The sequence below is a fragment of the Palaemon carinicauda genome, chromosome 1, assembly GCF_036898095.1.
Source record: "Palaemon carinicauda isolate YSFRI2023 chromosome 1, ASM3689809v2, whole genome shotgun sequence".
Taxonomy (NCBI): domain Eukaryota; kingdom Metazoa; phylum Arthropoda; class Malacostraca; order Decapoda; family Palaemonidae; genus Palaemon; species Palaemon carinicauda.
In genome coordinates, this window is record NC_090725.1 from 299,813,005 (window position 1) to 299,833,792 (window position 20,788).

At 37.7% G+C, this 20,788-nt stretch overlaps 2 protein-coding genes across 2 annotated transcripts in view; one reads left to right on the forward strand and one right to left on the reverse strand.

The window, feature by feature from the left end:
* LOC137658134 (uncharacterized) overlaps positions 1–18,070 on the reverse strand; it is a 61,023-nt gene extending 42,953 nt beyond the window's left edge. The window contains exon 1 of the mRNA XM_068392827.1: positions 17,621–18,070. The gene's annotated coding sequence lies outside the window, so the exon portion shown is untranslated. The remainder of the gene's footprint in view (positions 1–17,620) is intronic.
* Positions 2,526–5,376, forward strand: LOC137639903 (uncharacterized). Its single transcript, XM_068372182.1, has 3 exons — positions 2,526–2,549; positions 2,773–3,074; positions 4,871–5,376. Exons 1-3 carry the CDS (start codon positions 2,526–2,528, stop codon positions 5,091–5,093), a joined length of 549 nt encoding a protein of 182 aa, XP_068228283.1. The 3' UTR covers positions 5,094–5,376.
* Positions 18,071–20,788: the final 2,718 nt, after the last annotated feature.

The window sequence follows — 20,788 nt, forward strand, 5'->3', positions numbered from 1 at the left end:
TTTATATATATATACATATATATATATATATATATATATATATATATATATATATATACACATATATATATATAATATATATATATATATATATAATATATATATAATATATATATAATATATATATAATATATATATATATATATGTATACAGTATATATATATATATATATATATATATATATATATATATATACAGTATACACACATATATTGCCTATATATATATATATATATATATATATATATATATATATATATATATATATATATATATATATATATATATATATATACACACATATATATATATATAACATTAAAGCCTACTGCATCGGATAGGGGATGAGTGGAAATTCAAGAGAGGAATGAAGCTCAAGGTTACTATATATCAAAATATTATATGCCAAGAATCTCCAGATTCTGCTCTTCAAAAGAAAAAAAATCAAAGTTCTTAAAATATGAAAATATTCATTTATTCATTTATGCGAGGAAACTATTCTTTTTTTATCAAACTTAAAGCAATAAATTTTTTTTAGTCAAAATTCACAAAAAGTATCATTTTCATAAGGAGTTTATAGAATTCAAACTATCATTTATAATTATTATTATTATCATCATTATTACTTGCTAAGCTACAACCATGGTTGGAAAAGCAGGATGCTATAAGCCCAGGGGCTTCAACAAGGAAAATAGCACAGTAAGGAAAGGAAACAAGGAAAATAGCACAGTAAGGAAAGGAAACAAGGAAAAAAATATCTTAAGAACAGTAACGACATTAAAATAAATATCTCCTATATAAACTATAAAAACTTTAACCAAACAAGAGGAGAAATAAAATGGAATATTGTGCCCGAGTGTACCCTCAAGCAAGAGAACTTTAATCCAAGACAGTGAAAGACCACGGTACAGAGGCTATGGCACTATCCAAGACTAGAGAACAATGGTTTGATTTTGGAGTGTCCTTCTCCTAGAAGAGCTGCTTACCACAGTTAAAGAGTCTCTTCTACTTATTGCCTTTATTTACACAATTTGAGACAATGAATAACGAAATCACCACTGCCTTTAGTGAGGGGAGGGGTTAACTGAAAGGGGGGGGGGTGTTATGACATTTTTTCAAAAAGCCCCCGTCCGGAAAAAGCTCCGGGTAATCTACAGATGTCAACGAAAGGGGATGACGTAAGCATTAAGAAAACTTACCATTGGCTTGAAATCCCTCCAGCTATGTTTTAGGGCCAGTTTTATTTTAATTGATATAGAAAGCTTAGCCTCAAGACTGACAACTAGCGATTGAATTTTCTACGCCTCACAAAAGACAAGATCTAGTAGAAGTTTATTAGTCACTGCAAAACAAACCCCATCCAGTGGGTGTTTCTAAATATGCCATAAGTACTCCTCTCTTACCGAGTTCCAGCTTCCTCAACAAACATGTCTGCTCTACTGACTTGAATCATCCTGTTTACTGAAATTAAACGTTTCCAGGAAACATTTTAAACTGATAATGAATCCTCTGGAGACCACCTCATAGCCTCTAGTTTGCAGAAACTATAGAAGTAGTTCTCAGTTTCTCCTATTAACTAAACTTGATAAGACCTTTGAGATGTAAATCGTATTCAAAACTATTTTGTAAATGTCTTACGCCTTTTTTTGGTCAACAAAACTTATTGTTCACTTCAATGAATACGGAAAGTACTAACAAGTCCTTCTGTTATCCAATGCAGATTCCAATCAAGGCTAATCTGAGAGTATCTTTATAGAAAGTATTATCAACGTAAATACACCCACGATAACCTCAATGAAAAATGAATTATGGAATTTTTACAACTATTTTTTTGCGACTTCGTGTACAACATTATTCAATTATCTGTAACCAGCATTAGATCAGTGAAACATCCCGTTTATATAAGAGATCTTGAAAGTTCTTTATCTTGTTCTCCACCGTTATCCCTACATTGAGGGGTCGATTGCCTGATGACCCCTCTCCAATGCCTTTGATCAAAGGCATCCTCTTCCACCAAACCTCTTCTCTCCATATCATCCTTATCTCGCCTTCTAATTTTCTGTCTCCCTCTTGTTCTTCTCCCTTTACAGATTTCTCCCAAACGTCCTGCAGTCCCTCCCCACCATTCCTACTCAATACGTGCCCACGCCATCTTAGTTCTTCGTGAAGCTCTCAAATCTTGAACTCAAGTTCTCACTTACAATCTATGGCCAGAATACAAATTATGAACGTTTTGACAGCACTTACCTTCTTTCCTTGTACTGTCTCACAAATTCTTTCCTCTCAAAACAGAAATATTGAAAATTGTAGGAATCTCTTAAATAATAACTGCTAATGAGCTACTGCAGTGACGAATGCTTATTCAAGTAAATATTTACCTAAGCATTGGCTTCATACGGAATTTAAGAAATAAATGATACACTATCATTTAAATGAGACTGCTCGATAACAAAGTAAACATTTATGATTTAAAAAACAGAATCTGAAAAAATTGTATAAATTGTAATTTGTATAATAAATTGTAATGACTTTCGTGCATATAGAAAATGTAAGGATAAGAGAAGTTAATACTGTAACTGGGTGATTATCATGAAGAAAAACATCAGGATTTGTTTTCTGGAGGAAGGCGTGAAGAACAGTAGATAAGCGGGTAGCCGTAATATAACACGAAATTTAAATAAATTATTTCACAAATATAATTAATAACTTCTAAACCCAGAGGCACAACTGCCACCTAATTCCTAATATTATGACATGATATATCTTTGCAGATGGGGTATCTCGAGCACCTGGGAGCGCTAACGTTTACAGTCATAGCATCATTGGTAGTGACTACTTATGGCAGTGATGAAGCTTCCATTGTCAAGGATGTAAAGGATCTACATACTCCTCCAATAGTGAAGCTTGTGAATGATCAACGCTTCTTATTTGGTTCATACAGCACAACAACATACACCAATGTGATTGTTCAGACATCCTCAGTCTTCCTGTCATGCCTGTCCACGAGCGTTACTAACTTGTGTGGTGGCCGTCGCATCAGAAAGTCGATGTTGGCTCTTTTGAAGGAAATCGAGTAAGTAGTTAAATTCACTATGCATAAATCAATATGTATTAACAAGAAGGTACTGGACTAGAGGGAAACATGTAAAACATTAGAATTGTAACTGTTGCCAGACATGGGCTAGCTACTACTTGAACTCTTTTCTCTTTTATAAATGTTCTATTTTGATCAACATTTTACAGTTTCACAACCCAAGTCAATCTTTGTTGGAGGCTGTACCTATCATCTGATGTGGCTTCAGAATTAACAAGTCTACATTTAAAAAACAGTAGAAATCTCATAGGACTCAATATCATTCTTATTCATTAAACAATTGCTGATGTTGTGAAGAACATCAAAGATCTTTTTTGAAGCACTTAAATTTCTTTATATTCTATTATGTAATAATTTGAATATAAGACCTATTTACGAATCGTCTCTATCTTTCATAACCAGTTAGTTAATGAAATTCAATAGCACTGATTGGATTCCTTAATCACTGCTTAATTATATATTCTTGTGCTTGAGCGTTTTACATGGCCCAGTCTTAATTTTCAGACAATTGAAAAAAAGATTGGATTTATGAATTTGGGGTACATAGCCAGGAAGCAGTATTCAGACTTGTGTTCCAGAGATCTCACACTCCACCTACTAGCCAGGAGCCCTTGTGCCCGATGCATGATGACTGACAGGATATCACTGTTCACTCTGCCTTTAAGCGAGAATAGTGGAAAATGACACAAGAATTATGACTGCAGTTGGCCATGTGAACACAAAGCAAAGACCAGTTGAACTAAGTAATAAAATAGATGATTAAAATAACACCAATTTACTTAGCCATGCTTGTAGCGCAACATGTACTGGTTGCCAGAGTAGAGGAGCAATGAGAAAATGGTAAATTGCAATTGAACCAACTCATGGCCTGGAAAAGACCAGTTGAACTATATCATTAATCAGATAATTGAAAAAATGCAAATTTACTTGCAAACATGTCTAACACAAGTAACCTAACATGTACCACTTGCCAGAACACAGAGAAGCAATGAGATAATGTTAAACTGGGAGTGAAGCAAGCCATAGCAGAGTAAAGAGCAGTTGAACTAAGTGATTCATTAGCTAATCAAAATAACGCACACGCACACACATTGGATGCGGTGCTTAAGGGTTCCTGGCTGATGGGTGGAACAACCAAAGAATGATGTGAGATTTCTAGGACACTAGGTAATCAAAATAACGCACGCACACATTGGATGCAGTACTAAAGGGTTCCTGGATGGTGGGCGGAGCAACCAAAGAAGGTGAGATTTCTAGGACACTAGTCGGAAAACTGGAGCTGTTCATTTCCTAAGAGCTAATGGGAAAACTCTGCAGTTTCACTATGAAGTTAAAGAAGCTGGACAGGGAGATGGAAGAGAGGAAATCAAAACAGGAATGCAAAGTAGAACGATGTAAAGCAAGTGCAGTATGGGGCCGGAGGAATGCTGCAAAGCCCCTGAAACTAAAGCATACAGGGCCTTATGGGCAACAGAATATAAAAACTCCTGTAAAAATTAATGTAAAAATAATACGAAAATTCCCAAAATAATTCATCGCACGATCCATTTCAACGACTAGAATAGACGCATTATACAAAATGAACTACAAACTTAATCAACAGTAAGCTTAATTTTCCGTCATCAATATTCTTGTGATGGCATATTTTCTTTTTAAGATCATTGGATTAAGCTAATGGATTTAAACTAAAATAAATAATAAAGCCAAAGATAAAACATTGGATCAATGCTTACATATTCTTTTTAATTTGCTTTACTATTTTATGTTTATTCCAGGCAAGAGCAGGAAGCACTCCAGCCCAGTACTGCAGACCTTGCGGAAGAACTGAAGGACAGCGATCCCGGATCAAAGTTCGGTTTCACGGTCTGGACAACAAGCAAGCTAACTACCACGGTCACAACCTTCTACACCAACACCTCGACGACCATAAGGCTCCACTACATGTGCATTGTCGGCGGTGTAAGCTTACCAACTAGGCGCTGCCCTGGTGTGAAATAATTAATGGAATTTGGGCCATATAGACTGGTGCTAGAGTCGGGAATACCATTCAGCACCAAAGTGCATCTAGGTAGAAAAGAAAAAAACTGCACTTCCTTAGTTAAATACTAACCGATGGAGCTCAATTTGGGCCAAGTGCTGTGTCTCTTCACTGCTAAGTATAGGTGATTTCATATCAGAAATATACTATGTGGTCAAGTCTAGGGTTGAAATACATACTTTACATATTTTATATTGGAAATGGCATGGAACAACAGGCACTTGGTGAATGTATCTTAGAGCATAATTGAATAAGCTATATCTAAATAGAAATAAGTATTTTTTTCTCTTTTGTAAACATTATATTGTACATACAGCTGAGACTCTGAACAATGCTGAAATAAAAAGTGATGAAAGATATGAGTTTTCAATCCTTAAAAACATTAATTTCATCCTGTTCAATATGATGAAATTAATGGGATGAATTACTATTGGCTAAAAATGACAACCATTTACAATCACATTTCAACCATAAAAAATCATAAGAACATATAAAATTCTGGTCTCTCGTTATGAATAAACAAAGGAGATATAATAGACTTTCACCATCAGTTAACCCTTTTACCCCCAGGCTATTTGGAAATTTCCAACCCTTAACCCCCAGGGGTTATTTTTTTCAAGCACATTTTGCAGTATATTTTTTTTAAATTGCTCTAACAGCCTTAATTTTTGTCATAGAGAGGTCAGGTTGGTCTCATTCTCTTGGAAAATGCCTGAAGTTTCTCAAAAAATTATCAAAAAACTGCAAAAAAAAATTTAAATAGCAGTTTTTTACAAGGACGTGCCGGTACGTCCATAGGGGTAAAGGGATGAGTTTTGGGTAATGAACCAGTACGTCCTTTTGGCGGTAAAAGGGTTAAGAAATTACAGACTTGGGCTTCCAATATTTGAGAACTTGGGAGATAAAATACATTAACGCTTCTTAATATCAGGAAATGAGGATATTCTTACAGTGTTCTCAGCATTAAATGAAGAGGATGGAAAACAAGACTTGCACCAATAAGAAAAGAACGATGAAATGAAAAGAAAAGAATGAGGAAAACCTACAACTTAACCATTAGGAAAAGAAAGATGTGTGTGTGTATATATATATATATATATATATATATATATATATATATATATATATATATATATATATATATATATATATATATATATATATATATATACTGTGTATATATATGTATATATATATATATATATATATATATATATATATATATATATATATACTGTATATATATATATATATATATATATATATATGTATATATATATATATATATATATATATACATGGGGGAAATACTACATGTAGCGTTAGGACAAGATGAAAGAAAGTTGTTAAAACTAGACGGTCGGAGTAATGTTGGAGAAGAGGAAATAAGAAAAGAAAAAAATTTAGATTCGAAATGGGAGAGAAGTTATCCCAAGTTCGAGCGACCTCTTGCCCATCACAAGGCTTCAACGTGATCTTTTAGCATAACGATAAGAGAACAACAACTTTACAGTGGTAAAATATATAAAAAAAAACGAACAATGCTCAACCATCAGGAAAATGGAAACAACAAATTTCATTACCAATGGGAAAATGGAAAGATAACAATACCTTCACTAACTTCATTATGAGGAAAAATGAAAGCGATCACATGACATTCTATGAAGAAAAAGCAAAGAAAACAATGCCTTACTGACAGGCAAAAGGAAAAAGTACAATAGCCTTAATGTAGGAAAGGTTGGAGAACAAGACTTAAAATTAGTGTAAAGGAAAGAGAACAATGACATACTATTAAGAAAATGTTGAGAGAATATTACTTTAATTTGGGGAAAAATTTAAGAAAATGCCCTGATTATTATGAAATGGGTAGAGAAAACTATCCATACTATGAGGAAAAAGTGAAACGAAATATGTCCTTACTATTAAGGAAAAAGAAGAGAGAACAATACCTTTACTGAAAAAGTAAGAGAATAACACCTTTATTAAATGATGATGAAAATGTGAGAACAATGCCTTCACTATAAGGAAAAGGGAGAGAAAAATGTTCTTACTATGAGGAAAAATGAAAAAGAACAAAAAGATAAAATGTCCTTATTATCTAGAAAAAAGGAAAGAGAACAATGATTTTACTGAAAAAATAAGAGAATAACACCCTTAATAAATGATGATGAAAATGTGAGAACAATGCCTTCACTATAAGGAAAAGGGAGAGAAAAATGTTCTTACTATGAGGAAAAACGAAAAAGAACAAAAAGAAAAAAAATTCCTTATTATCTAGAAAAAAGGAAAGAGAACAATGATTTTACTGAAAAAAATAAGAGAATAATACCCTGACTAAATTATGATGAAAATGTGAAAACAATGCTTTCACTATGAGGAAAAGGGAAAGAAAAATGTTTTTACTATGAGGAAAAATAATAAGAGCTTTGCTTTTATCAGGACAAATGAAAGAATAACGCTTTTACTATTATGAAAAAAATATCCTTACAATAAGAGAATATAAAATGAATCATTCCTTTCTATATGGAATAGCAAAGAAAATGTTCTTATGATGAAGATAAAGGAAATTAATAATGCCCTGACTAGGAGGAATGAATAAATGATTCATAATTATCTGGCATAATAACATCGATGCCATTTGAAATATGATTACTTATGAGTTAAAAATTTATAAATAATTCAATTCTAGAACATTTAAGATTATATATACCTTTAAAATTGAGTAAGAATGCCAGCCTCAAATATGAACTTTAAAATCCCGTAGGTATCATATATAAAATTTCTAAACCGGGGTTTACACTGTCGAACTCGGTTATCAAACCTACTTGTCAAACAGTTCGAAGAGGTGGAGTCAGTCACAAATGCATAAGGCAAGAACTGTCAAACAGTTCGAAGAGGTGGAGTCAGTCACAAATGCATACGGCAAGAACTGTCAAACAGTTCGAAGAGATGGAGTCAGTCACAAATGCATACGGCAAGAACTGTCAAACAGTTCGAAGAGGTGGAGTCAGTCACAAATGCATATGGCAAGAACTGTCAAACAGTTCGAAGAGGTGGAGTCAGTCACAAATGCATATGGCAAGAACTGTCAAACAGTTCGAAGAGGTGGAGTCAGTCACAAATGCATAAGGCAAGAACTGTCAAACAGTTCGAAGAGGTGGAGTCAGTCACAAATGCATATGGCAAGCACAGACTTTCTTCGAAGTCAGTCACAAATGCATATGGCAAGCACAGACTTTCTTCGAACCGTTCGATAACCAAATACCCCCTTCACACGTTCGAACATCACTTCAAACACTAGTCTGTCGAACCGCGTTCGACAAACCGTTCGACCGTGTAAACCCGCCTCAAGAATATTGGTGAGGATGTACCTGACATCCTCATTACGAGCTTTAGAGAGGAATCGTTCTCTAAGATCCTTAAGCCTGGGACATGAAATCAGCAAATAGCTAATAGTCAGAGGATTTACTATCTTTAAAAGGAGGAGAGTCACCAGCCCCATGAGTCAAGCTCAACTCTTTCAAAGCTGCGAAATCTCATGATTTAATCCTTACGGCATAGTAGCTGTGTATAGTACTGAACATGAGGTGTTGCCTACATGTATACTATACTTAATCCTATATACATACATACATATACCAAGGCACTTCCCCCAATTCTGGGGGGTAGCCGACATCAACAAAGAAACAAAAACAAAAAGGGGACCTCTACTCTCTACGTTCCTCCCAGCCTAACAAGGGACTCAGCCGAGTTCAGCTGGTACTGCTAGGGTGACACAGCCCACCCTCCCACATTATCCACCACAGATGAAGCTTCACAATGCTGAATCCCCTACTGCTGCTACCTCCGCGGTCATCTAAGGCATCGGAGGCAGCAGCAGGGCCTACCGGAACTGCGTCACAATCGCTCGCCATTCATTCCTATTTCTAGCACGCTCTCTTGCCTCGCTCACATCCACGAACGTACCTCTTGCTAGTATCATATAAGCCTGCTTAGAATGTGTAGCCTAATTGTAAACAAAGATTAATTGAAGCGAGTGATATAAATTATACCTTAGATACTTATACAAGCCCACTTTGGTAAATATATGGTACTCTAAGTACTTGGGAAACTGGAATTCGCTATAAGAAATGGACGAGTGCTGGCTAGTTTGGTATTTCTCTCGATATGTTTAATAAGGGCTGGGGCATAATAACTTATGAATCTGTCTATTAAAATGTGAAGTATGTTTTTCACTCTTAGTCCATTGTTTACATCTGAGAGACTGAAGAGGACTTATTGTGCATGCGTTGTTTCCCATGGGTTAGGGGTGCTTTCTGTGCATTTACAATGATGCATTTGTCAGGTGGTTTTTTTTAAAACAATTAACAGCTTACAAGTACTTCTTCATAAGATCCCAGATGTTGCTCTACAACAGCCACTTTGTTCCACCTTCTCCTTCAGTTTCAGCTTAACCACCATCACATAAAGACATCTCCAATAGGAAACTTAAGGGAAGTACATCAATCTATTTCAAAATGTTATCTTTATTAATAAAATAAATTTTTGAATATACTTACCCGGTGATCATATAAGCTGCAACTCTGTTGCTCGACAGAAAAAACCTATGGTCAAAATACGCCAGCGATCGCTATGCAGGTGGGGGTGTACATCAACAGCGCCATCTGTCGAGCAGGTACTTAGTACTCCAAGTAAACAAAGAACCAATTTTCTCCTCGGTCCACTGGGTCTCTATTGGGGAGGAAGGGAGGGTCCTTTAATATATGATCACCAGGTAAGTATATTCAAAAATTTATTTTATTAATAAAAATAACATTTTTCAATATTAAACTTAGCCGGTGATCATATAAGCTGATTCACACCCAGGGGGGTGGGTAGAGACCAGCATTACATGTTTACATTATTATGAGCTAAGTATTTTGTATTTCATTTTAGCAGTTATTCAAAATAACAAACATAAAATAAATAAGTACCTGGTAAGGAAGTCGACTTGAACAATTACTCTGCCTTTTTAAGTACGTCTTCCTTACGGAGCCTCGCGATCCTCTTAGGATGCTGAGCGACCCCTAGGATCTGAAGTATCAAGGGTTGCAACCCATACAACAGGACCTCATCAAAACCTCTAATCTAGGCGCTTCTCAAGAAATGACTTTGACCACCCGCCAAATCAAGTAGGATGCGAAAGGCTTCTTAGCCTTCCGGACAACCCAAAAACAATAATAAAACATTTCAAGAGAAAGATTAAAAAGGTTATGGAATTAGGGAATTGTAGTGGTTGAGCCCTCACCCACTACTGCACTCGTTGCTACGAATGGTCCCAGAGTGTAGCAGTTCTCGTAAAGAGACTGGACATTCTTAAGATAAAAAGACGCGAACACTGATTTGCTTTTCCAATAGGTTGCGTCGATTATACTTTGCAGAGATCTATTTTGTTTAAAGGCCACGGAAGTTGCGACAGCTCTAACTTCGTGTGTCCTTACCTTCAGCAAAGCTTGGTCTTCCTCATTCAGATGGGAATGAGCTTCTCGTATTAACAGTCTGATAAAATAGGATAAAGCATTCTTTGACATAGGCAAAGATGGATTCTTAACTGAACACCATAAAGCTTCAGACTGGCCTCGTAAAGGTTTTTAAATAGAAATTAAGAGCTCTTACAGGACATAAGACTCTTTCTAGTTCATTTCTAACCATACGATAAGTTTGGAATATCGAACGATATTGGTCAAGGCCGAGAAGGCAGCTCGTGTTTGGCTAGAAAACCAAGTTGTAGAACATGTAGCCGTTTCGGATGAGAATCCGATGTTCTTGCTGAAGGCATGAATCTCACTGACTCTTTTAGCTGTGGCTAAGCATACCAGGAAAAGAGTCTTTAAGGTGAGATCTTTCAGGGAGGCTGATTGTAGCGGCTCGAACCTGTCTGACATAAGGAATCTTAGTACCACGTCTAAATTCCAACCAGGTGTAACCAAACGACGCTCCTTCGTGGTCTCAAAAGACTTAAGGAGGTCCGGTAGATCTTTATTGTTGGAAAGATCTAAGCCTCTGTGACGGAAGACTGATGCCAACATGCTTCTGTAACCCTTGATAGTGGGAGCTGAAAGAGATCGTTCTTTCCTCAGATATAAGAGAAAGTCAGCTATTTGAGTTACAGAGGTACTGGTCGAGGATACGGATACTGACTTGCACCAGTTTCGGAAGATTTCCCACTTCGATTGGTAGACTCTAAGGGTGGATGTTCTTGCTCTAGCAATCGCTCTGGCTGCCTCCTTCGAAAAGCCTCTAGCTCTCGAGAGTCTTTCGATAGTCTGAAGGCAGTCAGACGAAGAGCGTGGAGGCCTTGGTGTACCTTCTTTACGCGTGGCTGACGTAGAAGGTCCACCCTTAGGGGAAGTGTTCTGGGAACGTCTACTAGCCATCGAAGTACCTCGGTGAGCCATTCTCTCGCGGGCCAGAGGGAAGCAACTAGCGTCAACCTTGTCCCTTCGTGAGAGGCGAACTTCTGCAGTACCTTGTTGACAATCTTGAACGGAGGGAATGCATATAGATCTAGATGTGACCAATCTAGTAGAAAGGCATCTATATGAACTGCTGCTGGGTCCGGGATTGGTGAGCAAAATATTGGGAGCCTCTTGGTCATCGAGGTTGCGAAGAGATCTATGGTTGGCTGGCCCCAGGTGGCCCAAAGTCTCTTGCATACATCCTTGTGGAGGGTCCATTCTGTTGGAATTATTTGTCCCTTCCGACTGAGACAATCTGCCATGACATTCAAGTTGCCTTGGATGAACCTCGTTACTAGTGATATGTCTAGACCTTTTGACCAGGTGAGGAGGTCCCTTGCGATCTCGTACAATGTCAGAGAGTAGGTCCCTCCTTGCTTGGAGATGTACGCCAAAGCCGTGGTGTTGTCCGAGTTCACCTCCACCACTTTGCCTTGAAGGAGAGACCTGAAGCTTTTCCAGGTCAGACGTACTGCCAGTAGCTCCTTGCAGTTGAAATGCATTGTCCTTTGACTCGAGTTCCATAATCCCGAGCATTCCCTACCGTCTAATGTCGCACCCCAGCCTACGTCCGATGCGTCCGAGAAGAGAACGTGGTTGGGAGTCTGAACAGTCAGGGGAAGACCCTCTCTAAGGTTGATATAGTCCTTTCACCAAGTCAGACAAGACTTTATCTTTCCGGAAACCGGGATCGAGACCGCTTCTAGCGTCTTGTCCTTTTTCCAGTGAAAAGCTAGATGGTATAGAAGAGGACGGAGGTGTAGTCTTCCTAGTGACACAAATTGATCCACGGATGACAGTGTCCCTACCAGACTCATCCACAGCCTGACTGGGCAGCGTTCCTTCTTCAGCATCTTCTGGATGGATAGCAGGGCTGGGGGCTGATCGTCTTGTTCAGCAACGTCCTCATCAGAGGGTTCCTCATCCGAAACTGATGAGGAAACGGCAACGGAGTGGGCAACGTCTGACTCGCTGAATCCGGTCGCACTGGTGGATGCGTGACGGAGCCGGACGCAATATCATGGCACTGCTGCACAGTCTGTGAACTGTCAACAACCATGGGTGCGCGAGGAAGTACAGCGTCAACCCGAAACTGTCTAGACTGTCTGGGTTGTGCAGTCAACACCCTACCGGGTTGCTGAGGTTGACGCACTGCGTCACAACAAGTCACCTCTGCTCGTTGTTGAACGTCCTGAACGTCAACAACCACCTCCGAGCGTCGCTTAACGTCAACATGCGACTGGCAACCCACACTGGGTCGCATCGGTGGAGGAACCACCTCAACTGGCAGACGCGAGTAGGTTACCTCAGCGTCAACAGGGCGCACAACCGACCGGTTGGAAGGTTGTTGGCCAGAAGGAGGAACCACCTCAACTGGCAGAAGCGAGTAGGTTACCTCAGCGTCAACAGGGCGCACAACCAACCGGTTGGAAGGTTGTTGGCCAGAAGGTTCTTCTCCGATTTAAGTCCTCTATCAAGGACGCAAGCTTGGACTGCATGTCTTGTAGCAAAGCCCATTTAGGGTCTACGGGAGCAGGTGTGGCAACAGACGGGGTTAGCGACTGAGGCGGAACCATTTACCATCCCTGAAAGCCTTGTTATGTGTGACATAATAGTACAGCAAAACTTCAAAGGCTCGACAAAAGTTGAGAAGTTGACCTGTAAACAACTTGGAGCGTCTCCTGGCTAGGCGCCAGGGCGAGTCTACCAGAATTGAGAAGTCTATCTGGGCAGAGGCATGAACTCCCAAGCCGAGAACTTCTCTCGTGTCCTATCAGACTCTCGCTCTATAAGCCAGTTTAAAAGAAGGGAAATCAAAGGCTGTATCCCTAAAACTCCTCCTGGTGCAAAAACCAGTCGCCTAGCCAACGTAACGCTCTCTAGGAGAGCGAGAGAGCACTAGCTTAAAAACAACGGCTTCGAAGTAGCTAGGCCTAGTGTAAGTTCTGACGTTTAGGCGAACGAGGAGCAGCAGTTACAAGATCCGGACGAAGATCCTTAAAAAATCATCATGATTTAATTAAAGTCCATAGGAGGCTAAGCAGCTTAAGGCTCCTCTCCAAATGACAGAGTCCTCAAGGGAATATCAGTAGGAGGGAGAACAGCACTTCTCATCTACAGGAACCTTGTCCGATAAAAGCTAGGTTATCTCAGTGAGTCTCTCACTGGTGCATTAGTAGCAGACCAGAAGGCAACGTCATGTAACTGCTTGACAGTCTGTGAACTGTCAACAACTGAACTGTCAACCACAACAGGTGCGTGAGGACATACAGTGTTCACTCGAGACTGCTTTGACTGTCTATACTGAGCAGTCAAAACAACTCTAGAATGCGGAGGTTGACGCACCGCGTCAAAACAACTTAGACTGTTGTTGTACCTCACGAACGTCAACGGAAGGTTCCATGCGTTACTGAACGTCAACATGCGGCTGGCAGGGTACACTGGAACGCATGGGTGGCGGGACTCTCTCAGCTGGAGTGCGGCAGAAGGTCGCCTCAGCGTCCACAGGACGCACAACCGTGTTGGTTGTAGGCTAGAGGTTGGTGCAGTGTCAACCTTCTCCGCACGAAAGTCCCGCATCAATGACGTTAACTGAGACTGCATGATCTGCAGCAAAGACCACTTAGGGTCTACAGGAGCAGGTGCGGCAACAGACGGTGTGACTGCCTGATGCGGTACCGCTTTGCCTCTCTTAGGAGGTGAGCAGTCGTCGGAAGACTGCAGCGAGTCCGAACTGACCCAGTGGCTACAACTGGGCCGTTGGACTTGCGCGGAAGGGACCGACTTGCGCTTAATAAGCTGCGAGACCTTGGTCCATGGTTTCTTACGAGAAACCTCTTCCGCAGACGAGAAATAAATGGGCTCTCTCGTCTTTGTGTGGGTGGGGCGATCTTGGGTAGATACGCCCGAAACCACGGAGGGAAACGTCTGTTCGTTGATCAAGGCCTGACGAACCCATAAGTCGTTCGACATTACTTCTCCCCTGGGCTTGGGAGCTTGCAAGAGGTCCCGGACTAGGTGAACGACAGGCACGAACAGACGAACCCTCGGACGCAACACTGTAACACTTTGCGCATATCACTTTATCACTTCAATTTTCTGTTTTGCACTTATTTCACTGAAATCGAAACTTTTACTGATTTCTACCTGAAACACGCAATTCTACCTTTCATTAAAAGGTAGTAATTGCGAAATCAGTCGTATAATGCAGCTCATTAATACTAGCAAAAAACAGAAAACATATATAAAGATAAAAAATTCAGTGGCTGGGAAAGAGACTAAACACTAGTTCAAATAAACTACGTTTACAATCTCTCACCGCACATAGCCTGGGGACAAGAATAAAACCCTAGAAACGTTTTACCTTCTTCCCCGTACAGCGACTAGGGAGGAGAGTAACGCGAGAACAACGTTACCCGCTTGAACGGAACGTTTTCTCTCCTCTCTCTCCCTCCGTCTCTATCTCTCTCTCTCTTTCTCTCTTGATTTCGCACCTAAGAGAAGAGCCCAATTATATATCGTCAAAAAAACATGTTATTTGACTAAAGGAAAAAACTGAAAGGTTTTCCAAATAAAAAGTTCCTTTAATTTAGAATTTAAAACATTTAAGCTAAGAAAGAATGAACGAAACGTCAGAATCGATTTACTCTTACTGCAAAGTGAAACCGTGATACACTCTCTCTCTATCGTAACGATAGAGCGCATGTTGAACGTCCTGAACGTCAACAACTGCGTAGTCTAAAAAACTAAACGTTAGTTCATCTTTGAAAACAGTACGAAGACTATCAAAGAAATTCTTTCATAAAACATTAAATTTAAAAAGTTTTAAATTCTTTAAAGGCTAAATACGATATAACGGGCTCAACGTTGATTAACTTCGGTTCCAAGTTAGGACCGCCTACTATCAGGAAAGGTCGCATATAAACAAAACATAAAAATTTATTTTTATATGTTTATAATAAATGGAAAGTTAATCGAAGAGGCCTAATAAAGGCGGAGAGATATAAAATATATAGATCTATAACGTGTTAAGCAAAATTACTAAAAACTTAAACACACTTCCGTCTAAGGGAAGGGTCGGCCATTTAAAAGTGAAAGAGAGTCCATACTCTCTTTGTCACCATAATTAAATCTATCCAAAACGAGTTCAAGTTTTGAGATGAAGATAAAACACCTGCATAGCGAAAGCTCAAAACTAGAATAGTGTACTTCACCAAATAGTTGTGAAAACAAATCCAGTTAGTAACAGCGTATTAGTAGGTCTTGCCGGTAGCCCGACAGAGAGAAAATTGGTTCTTTGTTTACTTGGAGTACTAAGTACCTGCTCGACAGATGGCGCTGTTGATGTACACCCCCACCTGCATAGCGATCGCTGGCGTATTTTGACCGTAGGTTTTTTCTGTCGAGCAACAGAGTTGCAGCTTATATGATCACCGGCTAAGTTTAATATTGAAAAATATAGAGTAATTTCATTTATGTTGGCAATTGATTATGATGGAAATACTCTCTATTCAGTGTAAAGCTATTGTTACTCATGTGAGATAAAAAATTAACCGTGAAATAATACATCAAAGGTCTGATTCTGACTTAATTTTTTGGGAAGACCAGCACATTTCTACTGCAAAGCTTCTGTAAAGATTGCCAAGACAAAAAAAAAAAAAAAAAAATGGTGTCAATGATAAGGTGGGGAATTATTTGTGATTTACTTTATCATAGTGTAAGGATTTATTTGTGATTTACTTTTAGTTTGTGACCTGGGAAGGGGGTCCAACTAGCGGTTGTGACCTGGAAAGGGAGTCCAGAGGGCTTGGCCCCAGCTAGGGATTGTGACCTGGGAAGAGCCTCACGGCTAGGGGTTGTGACCTGGGAACTACTAGGTTAGGTTAGGTGGGTTTGTTAGGTTCTATACCCTTTTACAAATCTCAAAAGTGATAAAAAAATCACGTTTTGGCCTGTTATCAGCCATTAAGGCCTACATGAACTCAAAAGTGATAAAAAATCACGTTTTGGCTTGTTATCAGCCATTTAGGCCTACATGAACTATATATTTTTCCCACTGGTTATCTTGTGCTTATTTTGCATTTCTGACCATTATTATTGCTGCAAATCCCTCATTTATGACATTTCCCCACACAATAAAACCCCGGTTTCCCACTGGGGTCTCCCATAATTGTCTTTATATAAGGGGGGTCCAAAAACTCATGAACGGCTTTAAAAGATCATAGGTATTTTGAATGTTTTTGATAATGATTCCTGACGGAGAGCCATAGGTTTTGAGTTATGGTCGGTCGACTACCGAGTCATATTAATGAAACACGGTCAAAACACTTGACCTTTAGTTTGACAGGACTTCTTAAAATTTGATTACAGTACCTTGGTTATCATTATCCAACGAGTCATGGTTATGGGTTCAAACAAATGGGTACTTTTATGTTATTGCCCCACAAAACTAATTTCCGATATAACCCCAATAATATAACCTAACCTAACCTAACCTACACACTAATTTCCGATATAACCCCAATATATTTTCTAGTTATGGCACCACCATTAATTTCCTAGAATTAGGTTAGGTTAGGTTATAGTATTGGGGTTATACTGGAAATTAGCAGTGGGGCAATAACAGGAAAGTACCAAAAAATGTACTAGTAAAGTTTTATTGAAATATGCAGATTAAAATCGTTTTGTGAAAATTATGTTAATGTAAAATAAAACTCCAAAATCATGGTAGGAAATAGTTGACACATGATATACGGAAGATATACACTTGGAAAATATATGGCTCATATATTTAGCCAGAAATTATGCAACTTAGGCATGTTACGTGAGAAACTATTCCCAATTAGAAAGATGATTCTCCGATTAAAATGAAATTAAAATTATGTAAGCCTATAATATATGCATGAACATAACAAATTCAAGAAGCCAGTTAAATCAACAAAATTTATAAGAATACTACAATAGTAACTCAAAAAGAATCAAATACTCACATTCTCGGGAACTGGCCAGTCAAGTAGTTACTTCATTCTTTTGATTTCCTCACCTTCCTTTGCTCTTGATAGTGTAGAACCAGATAGGCTCAAAGACAGTACACCCCTAAGGCCTAGCGTCTTTGATATAGGCTTTAGCGAAGTTTACTTGGTTTCAAATTAACCTTGCCTAAAGTAATGAAAGGTGCACTTAGCGAAATACCTATTTGCACTATAATGTGTAAGTTATCAAAGGTTGCAAAGGAAGATATCTTAAGTATATAATTAACACTTGGGTGCAAATGAGAGTCGTGAAACTTGGAAATTTACGAAATAGGCCTAAGAATGCACGGTGCCTTAACGTACACTGATGAAAAACAAGCTATTGTACTCTCTAGTGGTGTCTAGTAGCTTTAAATCCCTACATTATTTCGTAATTAGTATTTCACCTTCAGCTCAAGAGATAGACACCTGGCTAAGCGGTCTCACCCATTTTTTTTAAAAATACGAATTTGCAAACTGCCAGTTTACATACAATCTTGACGTAATTTAAAAATAAAACTTTACTAGAACGTCGACACTCAGTAAAATTGTATACTATTATAAGCGAGGTAGTTTCATTCAATTTTTTTTCTTTTATTATAAAAATACAATTAATTTTATTCATTTACATTTTTGTGTAATTATTCTATTAAAAAAAATATAACAAAATATAGATATGAATTCATGTTTACAAATATAAATAAATCAACATAAATCAAAATCAAAATACATAGTCTAGAAATTCTTTTGTTATGTACTTTGATATACTGTCTGTATATCTACACTTAATATACATCCTTTGGGATTGTAATTTATATTTTTAAGAAAAACATATCTTTGCAGCCATTGCTGTGCTTATTACACATCCATAAACAATACAAATAACATGTTATCAATAAAATTGCAGTGTTTTTATCAATATTAGATTTTCCTTCTATATCATAGAATAACAATTTCAAGAATAGATGTTATTAAACGTTCACTATATTGACAATATAATGTTGAACTACGAACACAATCAATAAAGACAATACCGAGTTCGACATCTACGGATGTTTCCAGGAACTGAACTGAGGCGAGAAAACTGTCACTGCCATAATCCAGATACGTCCAGGAAAAAACATTCAGATTAGTATGAACGTCATGGTTATTCATGGTAAAACGAGAAAAAAAAATGTTTCCATAAAGTCAATACAAGTTAATGGGCCAAACCTATTTTAGCTACTCTTGGATTTAGAATAATTGCATTCTCATAGACCTGAGTGGCGTGCAGGCAAACTAATTACCTAAAAAAAAAAAAAAACGTATATTTTCGTTCTGAAAATATTTAAACAACGGAAAATTAATTATTTTTGTATTTTGAAACATTTCTTAAATCTAAAGGTATTTTTGTTATGTATATATATAATCCATTTTTTTCACAGTGAACAATAATTGCAGACTGTCCAATTTCAGTTCTGAATTTTGGAAAACGTCATTTTTCCATATGCCACAGTCACTGGAATTATAAAGAATCCCCCCCCCCCAATGAAATGGGTATGGGAGGCCTATCTCTTATTCTAAGTAATTAATTCTAAATCTTCCATGGGGTTTTAAATATATGAAAGCTGCATTGGCCCCATTCCAATTCCCTAAAAATTATGTATCCATAACATAAATTTTTACCATGGTGATAATCTATTGCCATTGTCAGGAATAAGAGTAAATCTACTTTTAACGACTAAATTGTGTATTTATTCTGTTTTCATATTGGCAAGGAAAAAAATATACATCCTCAAAGCATATACGAAATCTATAAGCAATTACTGAAGACCTATTTAATACTTTTATTTTCTAATTCTTATTTTGAGAGCCACCCTGTCAGTGTCCCTTTCAGATCAACTGCACATTTTATTTTGATATCCTTAAACAGGTATTCAAAATTACACAAGAATCTTGGAAAATATGGAAAAATTTTCAGTTAAGAGTATGACTGAATTGTTTGTGCCATTTAACCCTTTTAGTTTCTGATTCACATGGAAATTTTTCCCCCAAGTGAAAGTTTGTAACATTCTTTAAGTTCTAGCACCTAAGTTTTTACAATAGGGCTTATAAGTCTTGTCTTTTTGGCAAGAAAATTAACTCTGTTCTACAATAGTGACAATTTCCCTAAATTATATATAAATGAGAATAAAATATAAAATACAGTCAGCCCTCAATTTTCGGGGGTTCATTCTTCATGATTTCGCTTGTTAGCGACACAGACAACAGTGTAACCCATTATATAAAAAATTACATATACAGGTTCGCAATAAGTACTCTTGTGGCCAGACGATTGCAAACTGACTGCGCTCCTTTGCAACCGGCATTCCTAACGCAATTTCTCTCTCCACAGAGCACATCACATCTCTCGCTCACTTAGCATCAGTCTTCCATCATCTCTCCTTGCGTGTGCATCTCCCACTTCAGTCCTTTTTTAACAGAATCACGTTTTGATGTAAACAAATTATGATAAAAATTATGTATTTATATACTACATACTCCTGTACAGTTTGTATATTTTCTGGATAATGTACTATAGATGTGTGATTCCCTCCAGTACTGTGCAAGACATGACGCATCAGGAGTTGCATTATTGCTTCATGACTGCGTTGTATTTCCTATGGAAATGGTTAGTGGTTTTTGTATTAAATGTGTAAAATTAGTGAATTCTAACTGTTATTGAATACGTATTGCACAGTACAGTACTGCAGTAATGTATAGTATTATTTATTACCAATACCAACACTGTACAGTACTGTAAGTAAATTCTACAGAGCTCTACAATATCCAAATGTAGGCTATGGGTATGGTGAGTTGTTAAACAGTGTGAGTCTTCCTACCGAAAACAGTAAACACGTACCTTGGATAATTGAGTTGTACTGTAATGATAGTACTGTACATACATTATAGTAATATACACTACATTATCAGTGAGTGTTATATTAGATATGAACAATATGTCGTTGTTATAAGTGTCCCAATGAGTAGTGCTACGTACTGTACTGCGTATGTATTGTACTTTACCGTAGCCTTTATTTCAAACTTTAATTGAGCGTTATAGGTGTCAGGATTACATTTCGGGTTATTAATTGGGCTTTTCAGGTGGCTAACATAATGTTGTATGTA

Bases quoted from the DNA above. Each gene is read 5' to 3' on its own strand.
- LOC137639903 (XM_068372182.1), top strand. From the start codon at position 2,526: ATGACTTTCGTGCATATAGAAAAT. The intron at 2,550-2,772 runs GTAAGGATAAGA...ATATCTTTGCAG, and splicing joins CTTTCGTGCATATAGAAAAT to ATGGGGTATCTCGAGCACCT. The intron at 3,075-4,870 runs GTAAGTAGTTAA...TGTTTATTCCAG, and splicing joins GCTCTTTTGAAGGAAATCGA to GCAAGAGCAGGAAGCACTCC.